At 46.4% G+C, this 19138-nt stretch overlaps 1 protein-coding gene across 3 annotated transcripts in view; it reads left to right on the plus strand.

Moving 5' to 3' along the window:
- Positions 1-19138, plus strand: part of LOC8039870 (serine/threonine-protein kinase PAK 4) — an 84341-nt gene that overhangs the window by 50043 nt on the left and 15160 nt on the right. For all 3 annotated transcript variants that reach the window (XM_042287446.1, XM_029975941.4, XM_042287451.1), the window contains exons 6-8: positions 3937-4044; positions 10491-10679; positions 16243-16376. In XM_042287446.1, the coding sequence (XP_042143380.1) occupies positions 3937-4044; positions 10491-10679; positions 16243-16376 (431 nt within the window). The remainder of the gene's footprint in view (positions 1-3936; positions 4045-10490; positions 10680-16242; positions 16377-19138) is intronic.

The following is a 19138-nucleotide window of genomic DNA, read 5'->3' on the forward strand; positions in this document are numbered from 1 at the left end:
TTTCGAAGGAACCATAGGAATCCTAGAAAAGATCTGATTCTTACTGAAGATCACTTCAGTTAGTGCATTTCATCTCGTCAAAAATGCTATCTACAGTATAGACCGCTTACAACGTAACCACTTATAGTGCAGTACTGGGTATAACGCAGCTTTTTTAAACCACCGGTTCGCCTCCCATAGAACTCCATGTAATTACATACGGCTTAAAACGTAGGCGCGCGAAGGGAAATACCGGTTATAGTGCGGTTTCTGGAACAGCTTGCCGACCGACCTACGCAGCGAGCACGCTTCCCTGTGCGACACTAGATAACGGCGCTAGCCGCAAGCGGCACTCGCGGGGCAAGGAGGTTGCTCGAAGAAGCAGGGAGAAGCGAAGAGAGATGCTCGAGTTGCCATAGCGACGGAGGGACGCACGCACGTGTCGTTCACGTGCGTGCGTCCCTCCCTCTATGGTCCCTGCGCTGCATTGGGAACAACCGCAACGACAGACCAATCGCAGGTCGAGGAGAAGTGTTCGCGCGCGTTGCCAGCCGGTCGAGCCGGTCGTGGGCCGGCCTCTTCTATCCGCAAACATGGCGTCGGTTGTGATCGTTGACGTAGACGGCGTGGTGGAAGCTCGTTGTTTCGCGTAAAAGCGCTATCCTTGACTATGAATTTTCGTTGTGTGTCGCTATGATAACCCAGCACGTACTAGAAGGGAAGATCCACCTACTCGTGCGGCGATGTCGTGGCGGCACTCTCAAGATGGAAGAAACGCCCGTGTCGTCGTGTTTGTTTACTTCGACTACAGTGGTGATTTCTAAGCATTTGTGTTGTTTTCGAACATCGCCCGGATTTCTTATTTGGAGCATTTCCTGCCTGTGCTCAAGTTGAAGGTATTACTGGCACGTACCGTATAAGGGATGCGAATTTTCACGCGTTTTCATCGCCGGAGAAAAGTGATTAGGGTTAGCAATCCTGAACGCTTGCAACGTTCGTCCGCAACCCGCGACGCTGTTAAAAGGCTGCGCCAGGCAAAAGTCGCTCATTTCTTTCAAAATGTGTGACACACTTGAGAGAGAAGTGTACTAGTCTGGTGAAATAAAGACTTTCCTCAAACTAAGCTTTATTTTTCATCTAACATAAAATAAATTATTTTACAAGGTAAGTTTCTCATGGCATGTATTTTGGCCTGAAAAATTGATGTTCTGGTTATAGCGCGGTACCGCTTATAGTGCGGATTTCCGCGACTCCCGCGACATACGTTATATGTGGTCTACACTGTATGGAAAAACAAAAAAAAATAAAGAATGCGGGGCATCAATAGTCCTGAGAAAGCTAGTTCTTTGGCAGGGAAAGAGGTGAAAACTCCGGGCAAAGAAGACCTCAAACGAACAAGTCACAAGAAAGTACAGTGTAGACCGTATATAACGTATGTCGCGGGAGTCGCGGAAATCCGCACTATAAGCGGTACCACGCTATAACCAAAACATCAGTTTTTAAGGCCAAAATACATGCCATGAGACAACCTACCTTTGTAAAAGAATTTATTTTATGTTAGACGAAAATAAACCTTAGTTTGAGAAAAGTCGTTATTTCACCAGACTAGTACAGTTCTGTTTCAAGTGTGTCACACATTTTGAAAGAAATGAGCGGCTTTTGCCTGGCGCAGCCTTTTAACGGCGTCGCGGGTTGCAGACGGACGTTGCGAGCGTTCAGGATTGCTAACCCTAATCACTTTTCTCCGGTGATGAAAATGCTTGAAAATTTGCATCCTTCATACGGTACGCGCCAGTAATACCTTCAACTTGAGCACACGCATGAAATGCACCAAATAAGAAATCCGGGCGATGTTCGAGGACACAAATGCTTAAAAATCACCACTGTAGTCGAAGTAAACAAACACGACGACACGGGCGTTTCTGCCGTTTTGAAAGTGCCGCCACGACATCGCCGCACGAGTAGGTGGATCTTCCCTTCTAGTATGTGCTGGGTTATCATAGCGACAAACAACAAAAATTCAGTCAAGAGTAACGCTTTTACGTGGAACGATGAGCTTCCACCACGCCGTCTACGACGACGATCACAACCGACGCCATGTTTGCGGATAAAAGAAGCCGGCCCGCGACCGGCATGCAACGCGCGCGAACGCTTCTCCTCGATCTGCGATTGGTCTGTCGTTGCGGCTGTTTTCCAATGCAGCGGAGGGATGCACGCACGTGAACGACACATGCATGCGTCCCTCCGTCACTATGGCCTCTTCGCTTCTCCCCGCTTCTTCGAGCAACCTCCTTGGCCTGCGAGTGCCGCTTGCGGCTAGCGCCGTTATCTAGTGTCGCACAGGGAAGCGTGCTCGCTGCGTCGGTTGTCGGCGCGATCGGCGGACTGTTCCAGAAACCGCACTATGACCGGTATTTCCCTTGGCACGCCTGCATTTTAAGCGGTATGTAATTACACGGGGTTCTATGGGAGGCGAACCGGTGGTTTTAAAAAGTTGCGTTATACCCGGTCCTGCACTATAAGCGGTTACGTTGTAAGTGGTCTATACTGTAGAAGAAACCTCCCCCTCTCCGCAGAGATTGGTGTGGTCGTGATACCAAAAACAAAAGTGCTTTGACAGCGAGCACGACCCTGCGGCGCCACGGTTTGCAAAGTTTCGGAATCAGCAGCGCACGCACATAGGCAGCCCGTAAATTGCCTGTTTCTTTTTTTGTATGCTTAGAGTTCTAGCCAAGAAAGTCTGGCAGTTCATATTTGTCCAGTTACGACGCCAGGGTGCCAGCAATGCCAGCGGCTGCCGCGCGCAGCCTCCGTTGCCGCCCCAAGCAAAATAAAAGAGAAGTTTTCTTTCAATATATATATTTGGGCGCCTCCAGGCCGCAATCTTTCTGGAACAACATGTTAATCAATCCGATCAGGCCTTGGACTCTATCTTAGCGGCGCATCTGCCCGCTGACTGACACGAAACACCGTGAGACTCGAGGTGGCCGCGTACGCTCGGTAACATCACAGAAAGGATTTTGTCTTCCTACCACTGCTTCTCGTCCACTCTTTCCAAAGTTTTTTTTTTTTTATGACCTTTTTTTTTTTTTTAAGCGTTCAGACTTCAGGGAAGAGTTAAGGGGCCACAGGTGAAAGTTTCCAATTCCGCAAGCGGCGGGGAAGAACGCGGTTGGCGTGATTTCCGCTGATTTTTCTAGTCTAAATATAATCGTAACCTGTGGTGGTTAGCAAGAACATTGACATGGTTCCACATTTTGCGGATGCAGTTTGGATACGGATACAAAGTATGCATATCGGATACGAATACAGTAATGTAAAAAGGGGGTAGAAGCTGAGCTAGTTGGTGGTACATATTACAACGGTTAAACCAGCTGAACCTCGAAAATAGGGAGAGGGGAGTAAAGACAAGCGATCGCTGGCTTGTCTTTACTCCCCTCTCCCTATTTTGGTAGTTCAGCTGGTTTAACCGTCGTAAAATGTAAAACGTTTGTCGGTGCGGTTCGGATGCAGATACAAAGTCTGCGGATGCGGATACTCAAGCTGTTATCCGCGCAGGGCTCTAGTTATGGCACAGGATACCAAGCACGCTATAAATGAGAACCAGAACATAATTACACAGGCATAAAATAAGGGACTACAAGTCGTAATATTGGTGATAACGATGTACAACAAATAGTATAGATAGAAAACCCGCATTTTTATGCAGTTCTCTCTCATTTTCTTATATTTTCGTTTACAGTTATGACGTGCGTCACGGCTCCGTTCGTTTCGCGCGCATTTATTTATGCGTCGGGTAGCAGCGGGCCGGGCGTTACTGGAAAAACCGTGGCCGGACCTGGCCTGTGGGCTGGGTACAGAGACCCCCCACTCTAGAGTGTCGGGAGATAGGCCGCCGAGAGTAGTGGAAATGCGAGGAGCACACGGCTCACGAAGAGGGGGGGCTGCATCACGCAGGACCACGGCGGGAAGGGTTCTGCGGGTGGAGACCAGGTCTCTCCGGTGGCGGCCAAGCCTCAGCCGGGACACCCCCCCAACGAGCATCAGAGGCTGTCCCACGAGCAGGTGAGCCGCCCGCCAGCCTTTGTCCGTCAGGTATCTGATTCGGCTCTGTCGGATTTTGAGGTTGCAGGACTGGATTCTTGGGGAGAGAGCACCCGGCGTTACGGGCAATTCCGCTTAGCAGACGCGAGCCGTGCCCGACGATCTCTTTGATTCTCGCTTAACGCGACCGTCCCCAGAAATAATGATAACTAAAGAACAGGAATGCGCTTCGTTTCTCTTACATTTTGAGCCCGTTCACCCTCTTTCTGCACGTGAAAGCGGACTTAATTAATCGAAGCAAGGACAGACCTGCGGCAGCCATTATATTGTAATGCCGGGTACCCCGAGTTATTGTCCCCGGGGAGTCAGTCGCATGAACTGAAAAGCACTCGTGGGTACGTTAGGCGTCAGGTGAGATAGTGACGCCAATCGGCGAAGCGGCCCAGGTGTCCGATTTTGGTCCCTGGTGAAAGTGAGAGTGATTGGCTGCTGATTGAGACGGACAATCGGACGTGCTGTCGCAGCTTCTGCACAAGTGACCCACGAGAGATTCTGAACCTATTCACGAGGGAACAGTAGGGCAGTATTTTTGGCGAGGTCCTTTCATCCGCGTATGGATGTTTTGTGGCCGCTGATGTGCCTGTCTCAAACTTTCTTCATCCTCCGATGGTTTTTGTAAAATTGTTTTGGGGGTTTATTGTTTAGCGTGATGATTTTACTCGAGACTAGGGAAGGAGAAGGAAATATTTACACAGAGAAAGTAATGGGGACAGACAACATTTTAAACTTGGCTAATAATTTTATTCAACCAACCTCCTTAGATCCGGAACTACAACTGCCACAAAACCACCGAACATCTTGTTTTTCAATGTCACGCACACAACCCTAACCCACATCCCAGAACAAGCTGAGTGATGCTGCCTACAAAGCACAACCACCCTTCAGTTTAGACAAAAAACCTCTGGACAGCTAGAGGTCACAAAAAATATACAGTAAGCTTTCGTTAGTTCGACCTCTGTTAATTCAACTTTTTGTTTAATTCGATCGTGTTCAAAAGTCCCGGCAAGCACCCATACATTTCTATGGGAGGAAAAATTCGATAGTTCGAACTTGGGAAGACTCCGCATCAGATAATTCGTCCCGAGCGAATGTGCGCGGGCTCACAATGCAGGGCACCACGGCAGAAAAATTACCGCATCTCCACTTGGTGAATGATGTTGATTGGGGCGAAGCTCTGGTGGTGCTGATGATACTGATTTTGTTCATGGGTAGTGCTGATGGTGCTGATTTTTTTTTATTGCTCATAGATAGTGCTGAGTTCTGGGTTGCATTTTGACTTCATTATTACTGCTTTATGGTCGGTGAAAGGCAGAGCCAGTGGTTCTAGCGGAGCAGCTTAGATCCGCTAGAAGCCGTGGGAACGCATCTCCACCGCTTAAGGGGGGACATGGGCCTAAATTTTAAATTTTCTTTTAAAATTCATTTTTTAATTTTGAGGTTTTCAGTTTTAGAAACTAATTATACACCCTTACACCAAATTCAATAACCATACGCCAAATAGTTATGTTGATATAAAATATTTTTAACAGATTGTGAGGCAGCAACAAAGTAAAGGAGTTCAATATTTGAATGCATTTTTCTCAGTTTCACTTTTTGCTGCAAATTTCATACGAAGGAATCTTTTGTTCGAAGGTGAAAGTACCCTAATACCACAATCAAGATGTTTCTGAACTGAAATTTACTGAGGAATTGGGCTATCTACTTTATTTTGTTTGAAGTTGAAGTCTTCAGTGATAAAAAAACAAGTTTTCAAAAATTGACATAGGACAGATATGCATCTCATAGTTTGAGGTAATAACTGTTCCTGAAATACTTACAATTAAGTTATTAAAACTAGATAGCCCGAGGTCCCATATCCCCCACTTTATATTCAAGCAGTCAAAATGATGCTTAATAGCTTCATTTGCATATCATAGATTTCTTAATGAAAAGTGACACATCATCTTATGCAGGTATGTAAATTTGTCCTAGAGAGCTGAAATTTTGCACAGTACACCTACATCTGAAGTTAAATCTTCCCTGCAAATTTCATTCCGATCACTTCAGTAGTTCAAAAGTTTGACCTCTAGCCAGTGTCCCCCCTTAAGTCAAGGGTCCATGTAAGAAAGAGAATGTGGTTATATACGCATTTGAGCATTTGACCGCAGCACCCTCTCGTCTATAGCGTTGAGCCAATGCATGCAAAGTTTAACGCGATTCTATACGCATTTGACCGCAGCGCCCTCTCCTGTGTAGACGTTGAGCGGCTACATGCAACGTTTCATCCATGACATCCCCAGCTCTTGAGTTACTACCATATCTCGGAGCCCCCTACTCGTCCCGCAGTCGTGGCCGAGTGGTTAAGGCAGAAATCCATTGGGGTCTCCCTGCACAGGTTTGAATCCTGTCGACTGCCCAAATATTTTTTTTAGGGGTGTGCGAATACTCGAATATACGAATTTGAATCGAATAGAAAGTTCCCCAACAATTCGATTCGCGAATCGAATTCCTAGTATTCGGTCACTCGAATATTCAATATATTCGGCCAAAGACGCGCGGTCGGCGATGATCTGACAAAAAAGCCGTTTTTTCTCCCGATATAAGCGCCGTGATGTTGCACAGACCGTGCGAAAAACAGCTCTTGGTCCTACTATTCCACAAAAATCTAACGCACAAATTAGAAAAAAAGAAAACTAACGAACGCCACAAACTTTATAGCACACAGATTTACTCACGATCGTGACACAATCTACCCTTGAATCACAACCGAAACATCCCGTTTGTGCCGCTTCCAGAGAGGAATTGTTGGAAGGCCGGAATCCCGCGCAATGCCTAATTCTTTTCACGAGTAAAGGCCCTTGTTTCAAATTGAAGCACCGATGTTAAACACACTTGCCGCACTCACAGAAATCGGCAACTGCACGATCACAGAAAGATAATCACGTTAGCCACGCCGATGAAACCAGCCGAGTTATCAGCGAGTTTTAGTAGACCGTGTGTCCCGCTCCGCTCAGCCCCTCCGCTACCCGGAACTCTACAGCCAAGGCCATCGGCGCGCAGGCGCAGTGGCGGTTTCTTTGTAGCGGAGGGCTAGCGGAGGGGGAAATACGGTCTACTAAAACTCCCTATCGTTGTTATCGTCGTCGTTCCTTTGGAACCGCAAGCCGCAAATTCTGATTCGGAACGAAACGGAACGGAAAAATAGTGTGCCTAGATTTGAGAGGGTTTCCAACCGTTCGATAGCCGCGTTTGAATTGCGAACTGCAAGAAGGTGACGAAAAGACGAAAGCGTCGATCAGGATCGGGCAGGCAGGGCAGGGACGGCAGGCGTCGTCGCCCTTCATGTTTGCTCGCCTTTTTCCACGCGACAACACAACAAATGCGTACGCGACCAATCTGCGCTGAAGCCGTCTCCGTGGCTTCAGTGGTTTCAGTTTCGCTTGGTTCCTCTTTTAAATCAAGCCTCTCTAAAACAGAATAGATAGACTGAAAAATGGACGCATAGCGGCAGTTTGACGGTGTCTTGCGCTACCTAACCACGTTTTTTTCTTTCTTACTTTAGATTATATTGTTTAAGCCTGTTTACTCAAATTTAACACCTATCTGTTTATTTATGTGAGATAAAATCTCCGGTGCCCTTTTTCTTCCTTAAAATGGAAACCAAATATCGCAAAATGCCCCTTTTCCGAGATATACAAATATTTACAAAAAAAAAAGAAAGTCACGGTGTTAGGTTGTGCTTTTAACAAGAAAAAAAGGCAGGCGTAAATGTAACCTTGGTGGTTTTTTTTTTTTTTTTTTTGTGACGTTTAGGGTAGATAAGTTTTATTTGTGCCATAAAATTGGATCTTTAGTGCCCAATATCCAACAACTGCTTTTATTTATTTTTTTTATTTTTTTCACCAGAATTTTTTTACATTTCAGCTTTTGTTCTGTACAAGATGCATATTCTGCAACAGGCGCATACTCTGGACATATAATAGTCTCATTCGCAGCACACTTTGAAAAATTCCTACAAATAAAATCACTATTCGATATTCGATTCGATATTCGGCTTTTTTTTCTTGATTCGATTCGGTATTCGATTCGAAAACTACTATTCGGTATTCGCACACCCCTAATTTTTTTTATTTTTTTAAGAAGACAGATGGGATGGCAATCGATGTGAGCACGGACACCAGACGGACAAGGCTAGACCCTAAGGAACTTCGCCCCTAAAACCACCAACGTACAGAGAAACACTGGCCCTTTGCTGCAAAGCCAAACGTGCGCAAATATGTGCCTACTCCTCTAGGCCGTTGAGATGGACTGTAACGAATGATATGAGCCAGCGCAACCAATCTGGCATGGAGTAGCGCGGATAACATAGCACGTGGTTGGGCGCGCACGAGCCAGCGCGCGTTTTGTTTTGCAGCATCATGTGCGCTCCATCTTGTGCACCGGAAAACGTAAATTCTCTTTTCCTTTTTTTTTTTGTTTTGTTTTGTTTTTGTTGCTGACGGTCTAATTGTTGGGCGCCAAAGTCGGTTCAAAGCTTTCTCAGCGAGCGCTCTCAAAGCGCTTCTCTGTAGCATCGTGTGGGGTCCATCTGCACGTCAGAAACACACAAATTCTCTTTTCCTTTTTTTTCTTTTTGTTATTTTGTTTTGTCGCCAAGCCGACTTTGGCTCGGCTTCTTTTTTCTTTTTTTCTTTTTTTTTTTTGTGCACTATTTTTGGGGGACGTGACAGTGACGTTTAGTTACGCTGCTCTCCGAAGCCTGCTTTTAGACACACGTTTTAAGCGCAGATGGCAGCAGACTATCCGTGAGTACTTTGGACAATAAAAGGAAGTTTAATTTTAACAATTTTTCTGTCCTTTTTTTAATTCGATCATTTGGATAATTCGACCAAATTTCAAGGTCCCGTCGAGGTTGAATTAACGAAAGTTTACTGTACAATGCTTTTCGACTAGGGCATACACACACGGAGTGATTTGATACCTTTGGTTTTAACTACTATCTCAAAAAACCACACACAAAAAAAATTGCTGTGGCGCATTGCCAAGGTTTGCATCTTCGACGCATCATGTACACAGTAATCATTTCAATAAAGTAAAAAAAAAGAAATTGCAAAACAGTTTGAAGTAGGCATTTTTTTAAGTTCAGATTTTAAGTTAGGCTCACGGCTTTTCAGCCAGGTTTGAGGGGATGCAAAAAAGCCTACCGTCGGTCTCCTGCAAAATTGGAGTGGTCTATGAGATGCATTGTAGGAAACAGCACAAAAAAAGCGCGCATGTCCTTTTTCTATCGTAAAATTGCGACCAAACATTGCGGTAAGCCCTTTTTTGATGTATACAGTCGTGCCCAGTTATATCACGCCCGGGTATTTCGAATTATAATTGATATCGAACAGTCCAAACATCCCCTTGAAAATCAAGTGTAATTGTATAGGAGCTTTGTCTTTCTGTATGGGAGCATTGTTTTTCTGTATCAAACTCCCGTGGCGGTCCCCGCCACGGGAGTGCGATATAGCGAACGAAGCACGGCAGCCAATTGCTTCTCCTAAGGTCGGATTGCGCCTGCGGCGAGCACATAGCTTGCATTGCAGGGCTGAAAGACTGCCTAACAAGCATATGCACACGGGGAGATGCAACAAAAAAAGCAGTTGCCAAAACAAAAAAACACCGTGAAAAAAAAAAAACACCATGAAAAAAAAAAAGAAAGTGGACGATGGCAAAAACAAGGGGAAGGGCATGCACGCGCATAGCGAGGGCAGGGAGTGCTTGCTGTTGGAACGGTAGTGTGCGCTCTTTCCCCGAACACCGCTGTTGCTTCGCGACCCCAAAAGCCCCAAAAGAAAATAAGCAAAACAAAGTCTTCGTCAAGTCGAGTGTGTCGACAAAAGTGGTTGAGCAATCACACTTTGAATTCCTTATCTTTGCTTACCTTTTTCTTTCGCCGTTATTGCTGCCGAACTGGTTATAGTGGCAAGGAGCAGTGAAGCCAAGATGACTGTACTTCTCAGTTGGCAATGTTTGCTTATATCCCACCATGGCTAACTAGCCACATTTACACTGAAGTCCTCATTGATTCCAACTGTACAATTACTAAGAAATGAGATATCTTTCGGTCTTTAAAAAAAAAAATGCAGATCGAAGCAAAAATAGGGGCGAGTTAACTTTCGGGGGTAGTGGGGCCTCTCGAGATATTATGGTATACTCGTTTCTAAAGTTCAAAGTCGGTTTGCATGCATATTTTTTTTCTTTGTTTACTCCTCGGTCATTGTAACCATCCTATATCCCTTCCCCCATGGTAGATGGGGTGCCCATATCACTTTCGCCGATCCAAAAGGGGTCTCCGAAACGCGGGTGATCGAGAACTCTAGACCTCGCGGTGGTGACCGGAACAACACCCGAGCCGTCTAACTGACTCCCGGTGTTTCCCGCAGTTCCGTGCAGCGCTGCAGATGGTGGTGAGCTCCGGGGACCCCCGGGAGAACCTGGACAGCTTTGTGAAGATCGGGGAGGGCTCAACGGGCATCGTGTGCATTGCAACCGAGAAACCCAGTGGCCGCCAGGTGGCCGTCAAGAAGATGGACCTCCGCAAGCAGCAGCGCAGGGAGCTGCTCTTCAACGAGGTGGGCAGACGCGCTCGGCGCCGTCTCCTCGCTTCCACGGCGTTCCAACCCGTCTCCGACCGGAACGTTTCCGCGTCCTCGAAAGTGGTCCGTCAATTTGTGGCTGTCGTGGAGGTGTCGCGTCGTCGCCGGACGCAACCCTGGCAGCGTTGCAGTAGCGGGGGTGGTGCGTGCACCAGACGCTTATTCTGCCGCGGTTCAGTCTCCAGAACACTACCCAAAAAAAGAAGGGAATGTTTGAACCACTTCTCTGATTTAAATGACATTTATATAGCGTGTTTCTGTTCATGTTCAGAACATTTCTGCCAAATTTTGTTAACCTGGGCGAAGTACAAAAAAAATTGCAAATGTTCAAAGATGAAAGTGGCGTGTCTACGTAAAAAACTGTCGTTTCGAAGTTGCTTATAAATTTGTCGTTTTCATGTGTTACAGTACAGGCCACTTATAACGAATGCCGCGGGAAACTAAAATCAGTTCGCTATATCCATTTTTCGTTATATGTGAATTTCGGAAAAAAAAGAAGAGAAATCAGTTGCTTCAGCACGCAATTTTAATGCTTTCCAAAATAGCCATCGATTTGCAGTTGTACGTACCGCGTAAGGGACGTCTTCACAATCGCCTGCTCGATTGCGTCGGAAGTGCAGGAACAGGTTTTGTCCAAGTCCAACCCGCGCGGCACCAACGAAGTAGTCTTGGAGGGTCTCCACCGCAGCGAGAGCCGTTTCGGTGGACACCGACTTCTTCGCAGAGTCGCCACTCTCGTCACTTTTGCTACCTGCCTTCGTATTGACGGGGTCAGAGTTTGCAAGGGCTTCATCAGAGTAGACGCTCCACAACTCGGCGACGGTAATGGACGTTGTAAGTTGGCAATAACGCCCTGGTCCATCGGCTGAAGCTTGGCCGTGGTGTTTGGCGGCAGGAAGAGGACTTCCACGGCGTTAAGCAGCGGATTGATGTGATGCGCGCTACAGCTATCAAGCAGAAGCAGAACTCTCCGTTCCTTGCCCGCCATGTCGTTGGCAAAGTCAGTCACGGTCGGCAGCGGTAGGTTCAGTCAGATAGGGTTTCGTGAAATTCGTGTACTTTCGCAATGAGGCGTTGACTTTCGTGTAGGTCCAAAGCCAGATGTCAAAAGGGAGGAGAAAAAATGCGGAGCAGACGGGAACGGCCGAAAACACGAAATTTCCCGCTACGACGTGCGCAACGGGGCACGTCACGCGTACTGTGGAGAAGATAACTTACGGAACAGTGCGAATTCCTCCCTCTCTCAAACGAAACGTGGCGGTCGCCTTAGTTGCGTTATCGGTATGCAGTTGTTTCTTTTTGAGGTTATTTTCTAGAATTATGCCGTAAATAGCTTTTTTTGCTCTTAATATGGGTATGTTTTTGCAGTTTTTTTCACTATATCCGTGGCAGGCCTCCCGTGGTTTTTCATTAAAAGCGGGCTCATATCTCATTGCAGGTATACAAACGGTAACGGGAAATTGAAATCCATTCGCTATATCTATTATTTAGCTATTTCCGGGTTCGTTATAAGCGGGCTGTTCTGTATATTGCTTTAGGACGGTTGAGAGCAGATAGCTATGGAGCTACATTTCTATATTATACCATTTTTCGTCACAAAAAGTCCACATAAACACAAATCCTGTTTTTTTAGATTTCCATATTTTGCGCAGAATTTTAGGTCTCGAGCATGAAAAATGATAAAAATAAAAAAATACAAGCTCATAGCTATCTTCCCCTTTAAAATTTCACCCCAGAAAAAAATCTTAAAAATGAGTCCTAGTTACGTAATAACAAAGCGATAGTTTTCCTAAAGTGAAATTTATGCCAAAAAGTGATTTGGAGAAAAATGGGTTCAAAGTTTAATGTCTACCTTTTCTTTAGCATTGGTGAACCGAAAATAATTTATAAAAATTAACTATGCAGTGTAAACTAATGAAACTTTCTGGGAATACTCCCTAGATGTTGATGGATGTAAATATGACATTTTTCAAATCAGCTTTTTTAGCAGAAATTGTTTTTTCTGGGTAGTGCCCCTCCTCAAAGGTCCGCGGAAGTTTTGGCAGCCAGAAGTAGTCGCCACACGACAACGGCGGCACTCGCATCAAATCTCTTCGTCGAGGTGGTAAAGCAATGCCGAGGCTTAGAGACCATAAACATTTGCTGTATTCCATTTACTTACCGTAGAATAGTGCGCATCCGCCCATTCCCCATTAAGCGCCCATATCCAAGTTTCCAAGACCTGAGAAAACATGCACAGTACATTGATATGTAAAATTGATGACCGGACAAGTGCCCATTCCCCATTTTTTTGCGATTATCTCTGAATTTTGAGTGGGCGCTTGCCCGGTATTTTACGGTACATCCTCCGCACCAGCTGCACTGGGCATGCACAGCCGCATTCGGTTTACGAGGGCAGCCTCGTATGGGAAATATGCTGCCCCGCATTTCCCTGCGCCGGGTTAGGCTGGTGCGGGTAAATCTGACGAGCCCAGTAATGCACATTTCTGGTACTATTTAGCACAGAGTCACGTAACAATGTGCAGCTCATGTCTGTTAGAATGGCATTTAAACTGGAAATCCTCTTTTTGGGGGAAGTCTGGTAATTTTGGTAGCCCGAAGAACCCGGGAGGACATTCTGGGGAACCCCCTTGGATTCCTAGGAACTCATTTTGAAAACCCACGATGCAGTGTGTCACGAATCTTGGGGCTCGCACTAAAAGTGCCAAGAAGTCGGCGCTTGCGCGTAGCTATCTTAAATTTTCATCGAAGGTATATTTTAAGGGGCATATTTTAACTCTGGAGAATTTCAAGGCATAGCAGTATTTCTATAGAATTTTCCCACGGCAGTCTCGAACCAGGTGACTTACAGCACGCGTCCTTTGTTTTGAGAGAGTGCGTCGGTGTTTCCCGACTGTGGGTTTTCTCATGAGTGAGTGGGCTGTGACAGCCTGCATAGGTGCAATTCCTGACACTGGTGGTGGCTAAATTGCTGCATTTCATCGTTTTTTGTGCGTTTTATGGCGAACAAAATTTCTCGGGGTTTTTGAGAAAGCATTGTTTTCCACCTCTGGGAACAAATAGAAAAAAGAAAAGCTGTTTTTTTTAGTGATCTTGTACGTGACAGAATTAATGTTATTAAAATGTTTGTTTAATTTTACGCAGATTTTTTGTACCGCCACATACTCAACCATATTAACCTACAAAGGCCTTAAGCGTCAAAAATATTTCATGACGCAAGATAGCCAAAAGGCACGGGTATTCCCGCTCACAACGTAAAATTCAATGAGTCTCATTGTCACGTTTCGCCTGTGACGGCTCACAAGTGTAACTAAGAGAACGCATGGCGGCAGAGAAATTACTACATTCTATTTACAAAATACAAATAGGAACAAATGGCAAGTCAGGAGGATAATTAAAATGGCATAAAATACAAAAAAGTAGGTTTAATTATGTAGTTCAACGACGGGCAGACAGGTGTCCCTCGGTCCCTCACACCGAATGCCCCCGAGAGTTTGTTGCGTGGACGAACCATGAAGAGGTGCAGCTCACCATAGTCGCCTCGAATCCCGGGCTTGTGAAGTAAAGAGTTGCCATTACAGCTTGGGCGTAGCAGGTGTCGAGCAAGTCCTGGACCATAGCCGTAGACCTCCTTGCCCTCCTCCGACCAAACTTCAGGTTTCGCTGGCCGTCCTCTCTTTTTCTTCTATCCTCCGGCTTTCTCTTTTGTGGTCCACTTCTTTCTTCTCATCGTGGCATGGAGTTGCGGAACCATGACACTCATCAATCAAATGACATATTCCACGTACCTCACAATCTCACAAATAACGCAGCATATCCAATCTACATTGTCGACGACAGTCACTTCTCCAGGGCGATCATTCGAAACCGTATTTGTTTTAGGGCACGTTTTGAAGAGAGTTTGTTTTTTGCACCGAAGCAAAGGAACGGGCACATTCGAACTGTGCCCTGCCCCGCACCCAATAAGCTATTTTTCGCGAAGACCGCAAAGGGTTTCCAGAGATTATCTTCATGGAGATCATCCTTGAAGAATGTTAAACGGGCCATCCGACGTTCACTCTTTTCATTCGTTTTTTGCGAAGGCCGAGCGGGCTACGAGCCCTGGCATTCCTCGGTGCCCCCGGTGGAAGACATCACAAAAGTGGTTAGCGTCCCGAATAGGCAAATAAAGTAAAATCTTTATTTGTTAAAGTATTAAAAAAAGCTACTCGAGATTCTTTTCAGCCAATCACAACTACCGGGCTCGGAGTGCTCTGACATTCTCGGACCAGTCACGGATGTAAAACTTTTTGACATCGAAAACAGATAAAAAACTATTTTTATAACGTACAATGGACGATTGAGTAAAATGTATGCTCGCAATGGTCACGAAATAACGGCTGTGACTGACTATAGACTGTCCTACGCTTCGACATGTTATAAAAAAAAAGAAGTAATCAGCAGCATGTGCATTGATTTTCGCAGAACGCCAATGTTTGGAAATGGTTGTTGCATTTCGACAGTGAATGTGATGCGATAGCAGTCATGTGTACGGCAGACAAGCAAATATTAAATGGTGAATAAGCCACATTTTTCTCACAGCTAGAAGAGTCCCCAAAATATGGTAAATCGGCAGCGAGCTCGGAGAGTTGTTTCTTTGTTGGTTAAGCTTAGCGAATTCATAGCCACGAGATGAATGATCTCGTAAAAGTACTGGGAATGCTTCCCCAGTCGAGGTTTCCTGTCATGGTGAGGAGCGAACGTCGTCTCGTCCGCTGTAATCCTCGCACCATTGAACACGCAAGCACTTTGTAGAACCAGATATCCATCGCCGTCGTGTTGCACCCTGCAGACCACTGCCGCCGCCATCGTCGACAAAACCATGTGATCCCTGTTCACGCATCACATGATGCCCGCGCCACTCCGTACTCCAACGGTTAAACTCTGAGTGCTATGGAGCGCTCTGAGAGGGAGGGGCGCCCTCGGAAAGAATCAGCCGATAGGACCACTGTGCTCTCTTTCCACCACCCCATCTCGCGCACTCTGGAAAGAGCGCTCGAGATTGGGATCACTCGAATTCGCCATCAAACAAAATCTACTGGTTCCTTCAAGTTTGAGCTAAAAGGAGTCTACCCGTCTTACAGTTCATAAAAAGAGCCCTTCAGATAACGAGCCGTTTAAACCCAAAAGCCAGGACGCTGAACACAACAGCGTACCCAATAACGGATACGGCACTGCAGACATGCCGGAGAAGTCATTGATTGCGGGATCGCAACGTCCTCTTCTGCGGACATTGGGACCCCACAATCGATTGTGGCGGGGGTTTCCAAGCCGGGTTCCCCGGAGAACCAGCACGCATTCCCGAATTTCCTCGATCATCCCTTTTCCCTTCAAAAGGCCCGAACCGCTCGTTGTTGCAGAACCGTAAGCCAAACACTCCCTCGTGTACGTTCCTCTTCGCATACAAGGTTTCTAAGCTTCCACAGTGCTTTATTGAATCAGTGCCCAGTCGTAGGATGTGGTTGTCTGGGCGAGCTTTGAGCCCGGTGCTCTGGCGCAGGTGGTGATAATGCGGGACTACCACCACCCGAACATTGTTGAGATGCACGACAGCTTCCTGGTCGGGGATGAGCTCTGGGTGGTCATGGAGTTCCTGGAGGGAGGGGCCCTCACGGACATCGTCACCCACGCCAGGTGAGTGGGCGTAACGCTGTACGCAGGCTTCATAAAATGCTTTTGTTTGTTTGCGAGCTTTGTACGAGCTCAATATTCGGAGCCAGCATTGTACCTAACAAAATGTTTTATTTGGCATTAACCTCGTAGTGTTTCTATCTATTTATAAGTTTTTGTTAGATAAATTTTTATTTGGACAACCAACGAGTAGTATTTTTGTTGTCCAGGGAGCTGTCGCAAAAGGCAGTCGGGTGCCTCACGAAGTGACAGCCCCCCCCTACCTTGTCCCCCCTCCCCAGTCACACCATTTGGCGAGCAAAATGAATGTTCACCGGAGAAAGGAAGCTCGCATCACCAGGACAACCCAAACATCAAAATGCGCTTAGACAATCAACGAAACGTCGCATAAAAGGACGAAACCAAGGAAATGAAAACCAAGCAGTGACTCATGAAGCAACAAAACAACACGTATCCATTCTTTGAACCTGCACAAGTACGGTGCAGAAGATGGTACTAAACGGAAAATGAACGCAAGACATGACACCGGCGGCACACTGTAAGTTGACCAATAGTCGATACAGCAAAGTGGAAACATGTACCGAATTTACACTATTCTAATGCACATTTTTTGTCGCCAAAATCGTTGCCCAAAACTACATGCGCATTACTATTGAAACCAAAAACCAATACTCTAATACTCAATATAAGGTGGCTATAGTAAGTTACAGCTCAAGGAGGTAAGGTGAGTGAAAAAAGCCAGGGGAGGAGGAAGCAGACGAACGCTGGGTAGGAGAGGGGAAACCTCCTCTCTCCAGCATTTCCTTTGCTTCCTCCTCCCTGGTCTTCCTTTCCCTCGCCCTACCTTCTTAATTTGCAGCGGATTATAGCCTTATCGCCATTGTGACTGTTTGTTTGCATTCACCGTTATGGTATCCGTCTCATGCGCATTTTCTCGCGTTTCCGGACTCGTGTCTGCCTACCGTTTTTAGATATAAAAACGAAAGAAATTTCACTAGGAGGTTTAAACGAAAGGCCATCACACTGGTGGGAAAAGATAACAACAGAGCAGCACTGCGTGGCCTCACGATCCCAGTGACGCGACGAGCTTGAAAAGCGTTGTTTGGGAAGGTGACCCTCCCAGAGGTGACAGTCGCACACTCGTACAAGTGCAAAAGCAAGGATTACATCTGTGGACAGTGAAAAACCATCGTTGGACTCTAACAATGATGACTAGTGAACGGTATTTATTTTTGTGTTGGCGTGCGTTTCATAAAATCTGTTTCATGAGGTATGTGTTCAATCTTCATAATTATACCTGTGCGTTAGAATCAACAGCAATTTGCTTTTTTAATTTCTGGAAGCTAAATCTGCCTGCACGTTAGTATTGTGTTTTTTAAGAGAAGATTAGAAGGTAGTGCGCACGCAGTAAAAAACTATTCGACCGACGAGTTGATTGAAATGGCATAAGAAAGCATCTACAAAGCGGATTGCAAGATATGACTTATACCGTATAAATTCGTGTAAGGGCTGCACATTTTTTTTTGTCATAATCAAGGGTCGATGAAAAAAAAAAAAAAATTTACGCACATTGAAAAATGAATATACTTGCGGTGTGACGCACTGGTCTCGAGCACACTTTATTTGAGACTCAATCATCGTCACTCATGCTGTCCTCGGCGCCAGTGTCTGACTGGTCAGGCTCTTCGGAGGCGCGCTCCCACACGAGGTCGTCCTCTTTACCGTCAAGATTGTTCGAGATGCCCATCACTTTAAAGCTTTTGGACACGATGTTGAGGGAGACAGCATTCCAGGCGTCCAGGATCCACTTGGCAACGGTCGCCAGAGGTGCTCTTTTGAGCCGTCCAGTCGGCGTCTTTTCGTGGTTTCCGCTGGCCATCCACTCTGTGTAGCGACGGCGAAACTCCACCTTAAAGGGCCGATTTATGCTGACATCGAGCGGTTGCAGCATGCCAGTAAGTCCGCCCGGTATGACAGCCAAGTGCGTGTGGGCTTCGTGCTGTTCCGCCCTTACTTTGGGAGTCAAATGTCCGCGGAAGCTGTCCAGCACAAGGAGGGACTTCTTCACCAGCATTCCACCAGGGCAGTTCTTCCAAACATTCTTGAGCCAGTCCACCACCAGTTCGTCGTTCATCCAGCCCTTTTCTTGAGCACGGACTATGACGCCACTTGGAAACTCTTCGGCAGGGATGGTCTTCCTTTTAAAAATCACGTAGGGCGGCAGCTTCCGTCCATCCGCGGTGATGCAAAGCATTACGGTGCAGCGCTGGCGTTCTGCTCCCGTCGTACGCACGAGCACGCTCTTTTGCCCTTTGGCGTTTACAGTGCAGTTTTTCGGCGAATCAAACCAAACTGGAGTCTGATCGGCATGGCCGATATGCAACAGGATGTATCCGTGTTCCCTGCGCAGTTCAATGACATACTTCTGGAAGCTCAGCAGCTTGTCCTTGTATTCTGCAGGAAGCCCAACGGCTTCCCGCAGAATACGAGGTCGTTCTTCGACGAACCGAAAGGTCTTTCCGCTTCATAAACCTTTGGATCCAACCGGCACTCGCTTTGAAGTCTGAAGATATGTTTTTCACACGTGCCAGTGCCAGCGCTTTCATTCTTAACATGTCCATCGACAGAGCGTATCCATTGTTGCGCACTTCCACCACGTAGTTAAATAATTCATTTTCCAACTCTGGATACTTGCAGGGCTTGCCGCGGAACGCGTGCCTGGTTTTGCTTGTGCCGGCCAAGGCATCCTTCTGGTCACACCAGCG

This window comes from Ixodes scapularis, unplaced genomic scaffold (assembly GCF_016920785.2).
Source record: "Ixodes scapularis isolate PalLabHiFi unplaced genomic scaffold, ASM1692078v2 PGA_scaffold10__122_contigs__length_95168666, whole genome shotgun sequence".
In the NCBI taxonomy this organism is placed as follows: Eukaryota; Metazoa; Arthropoda; class Arachnida; order Ixodida; family Ixodidae; genus Ixodes; species Ixodes scapularis.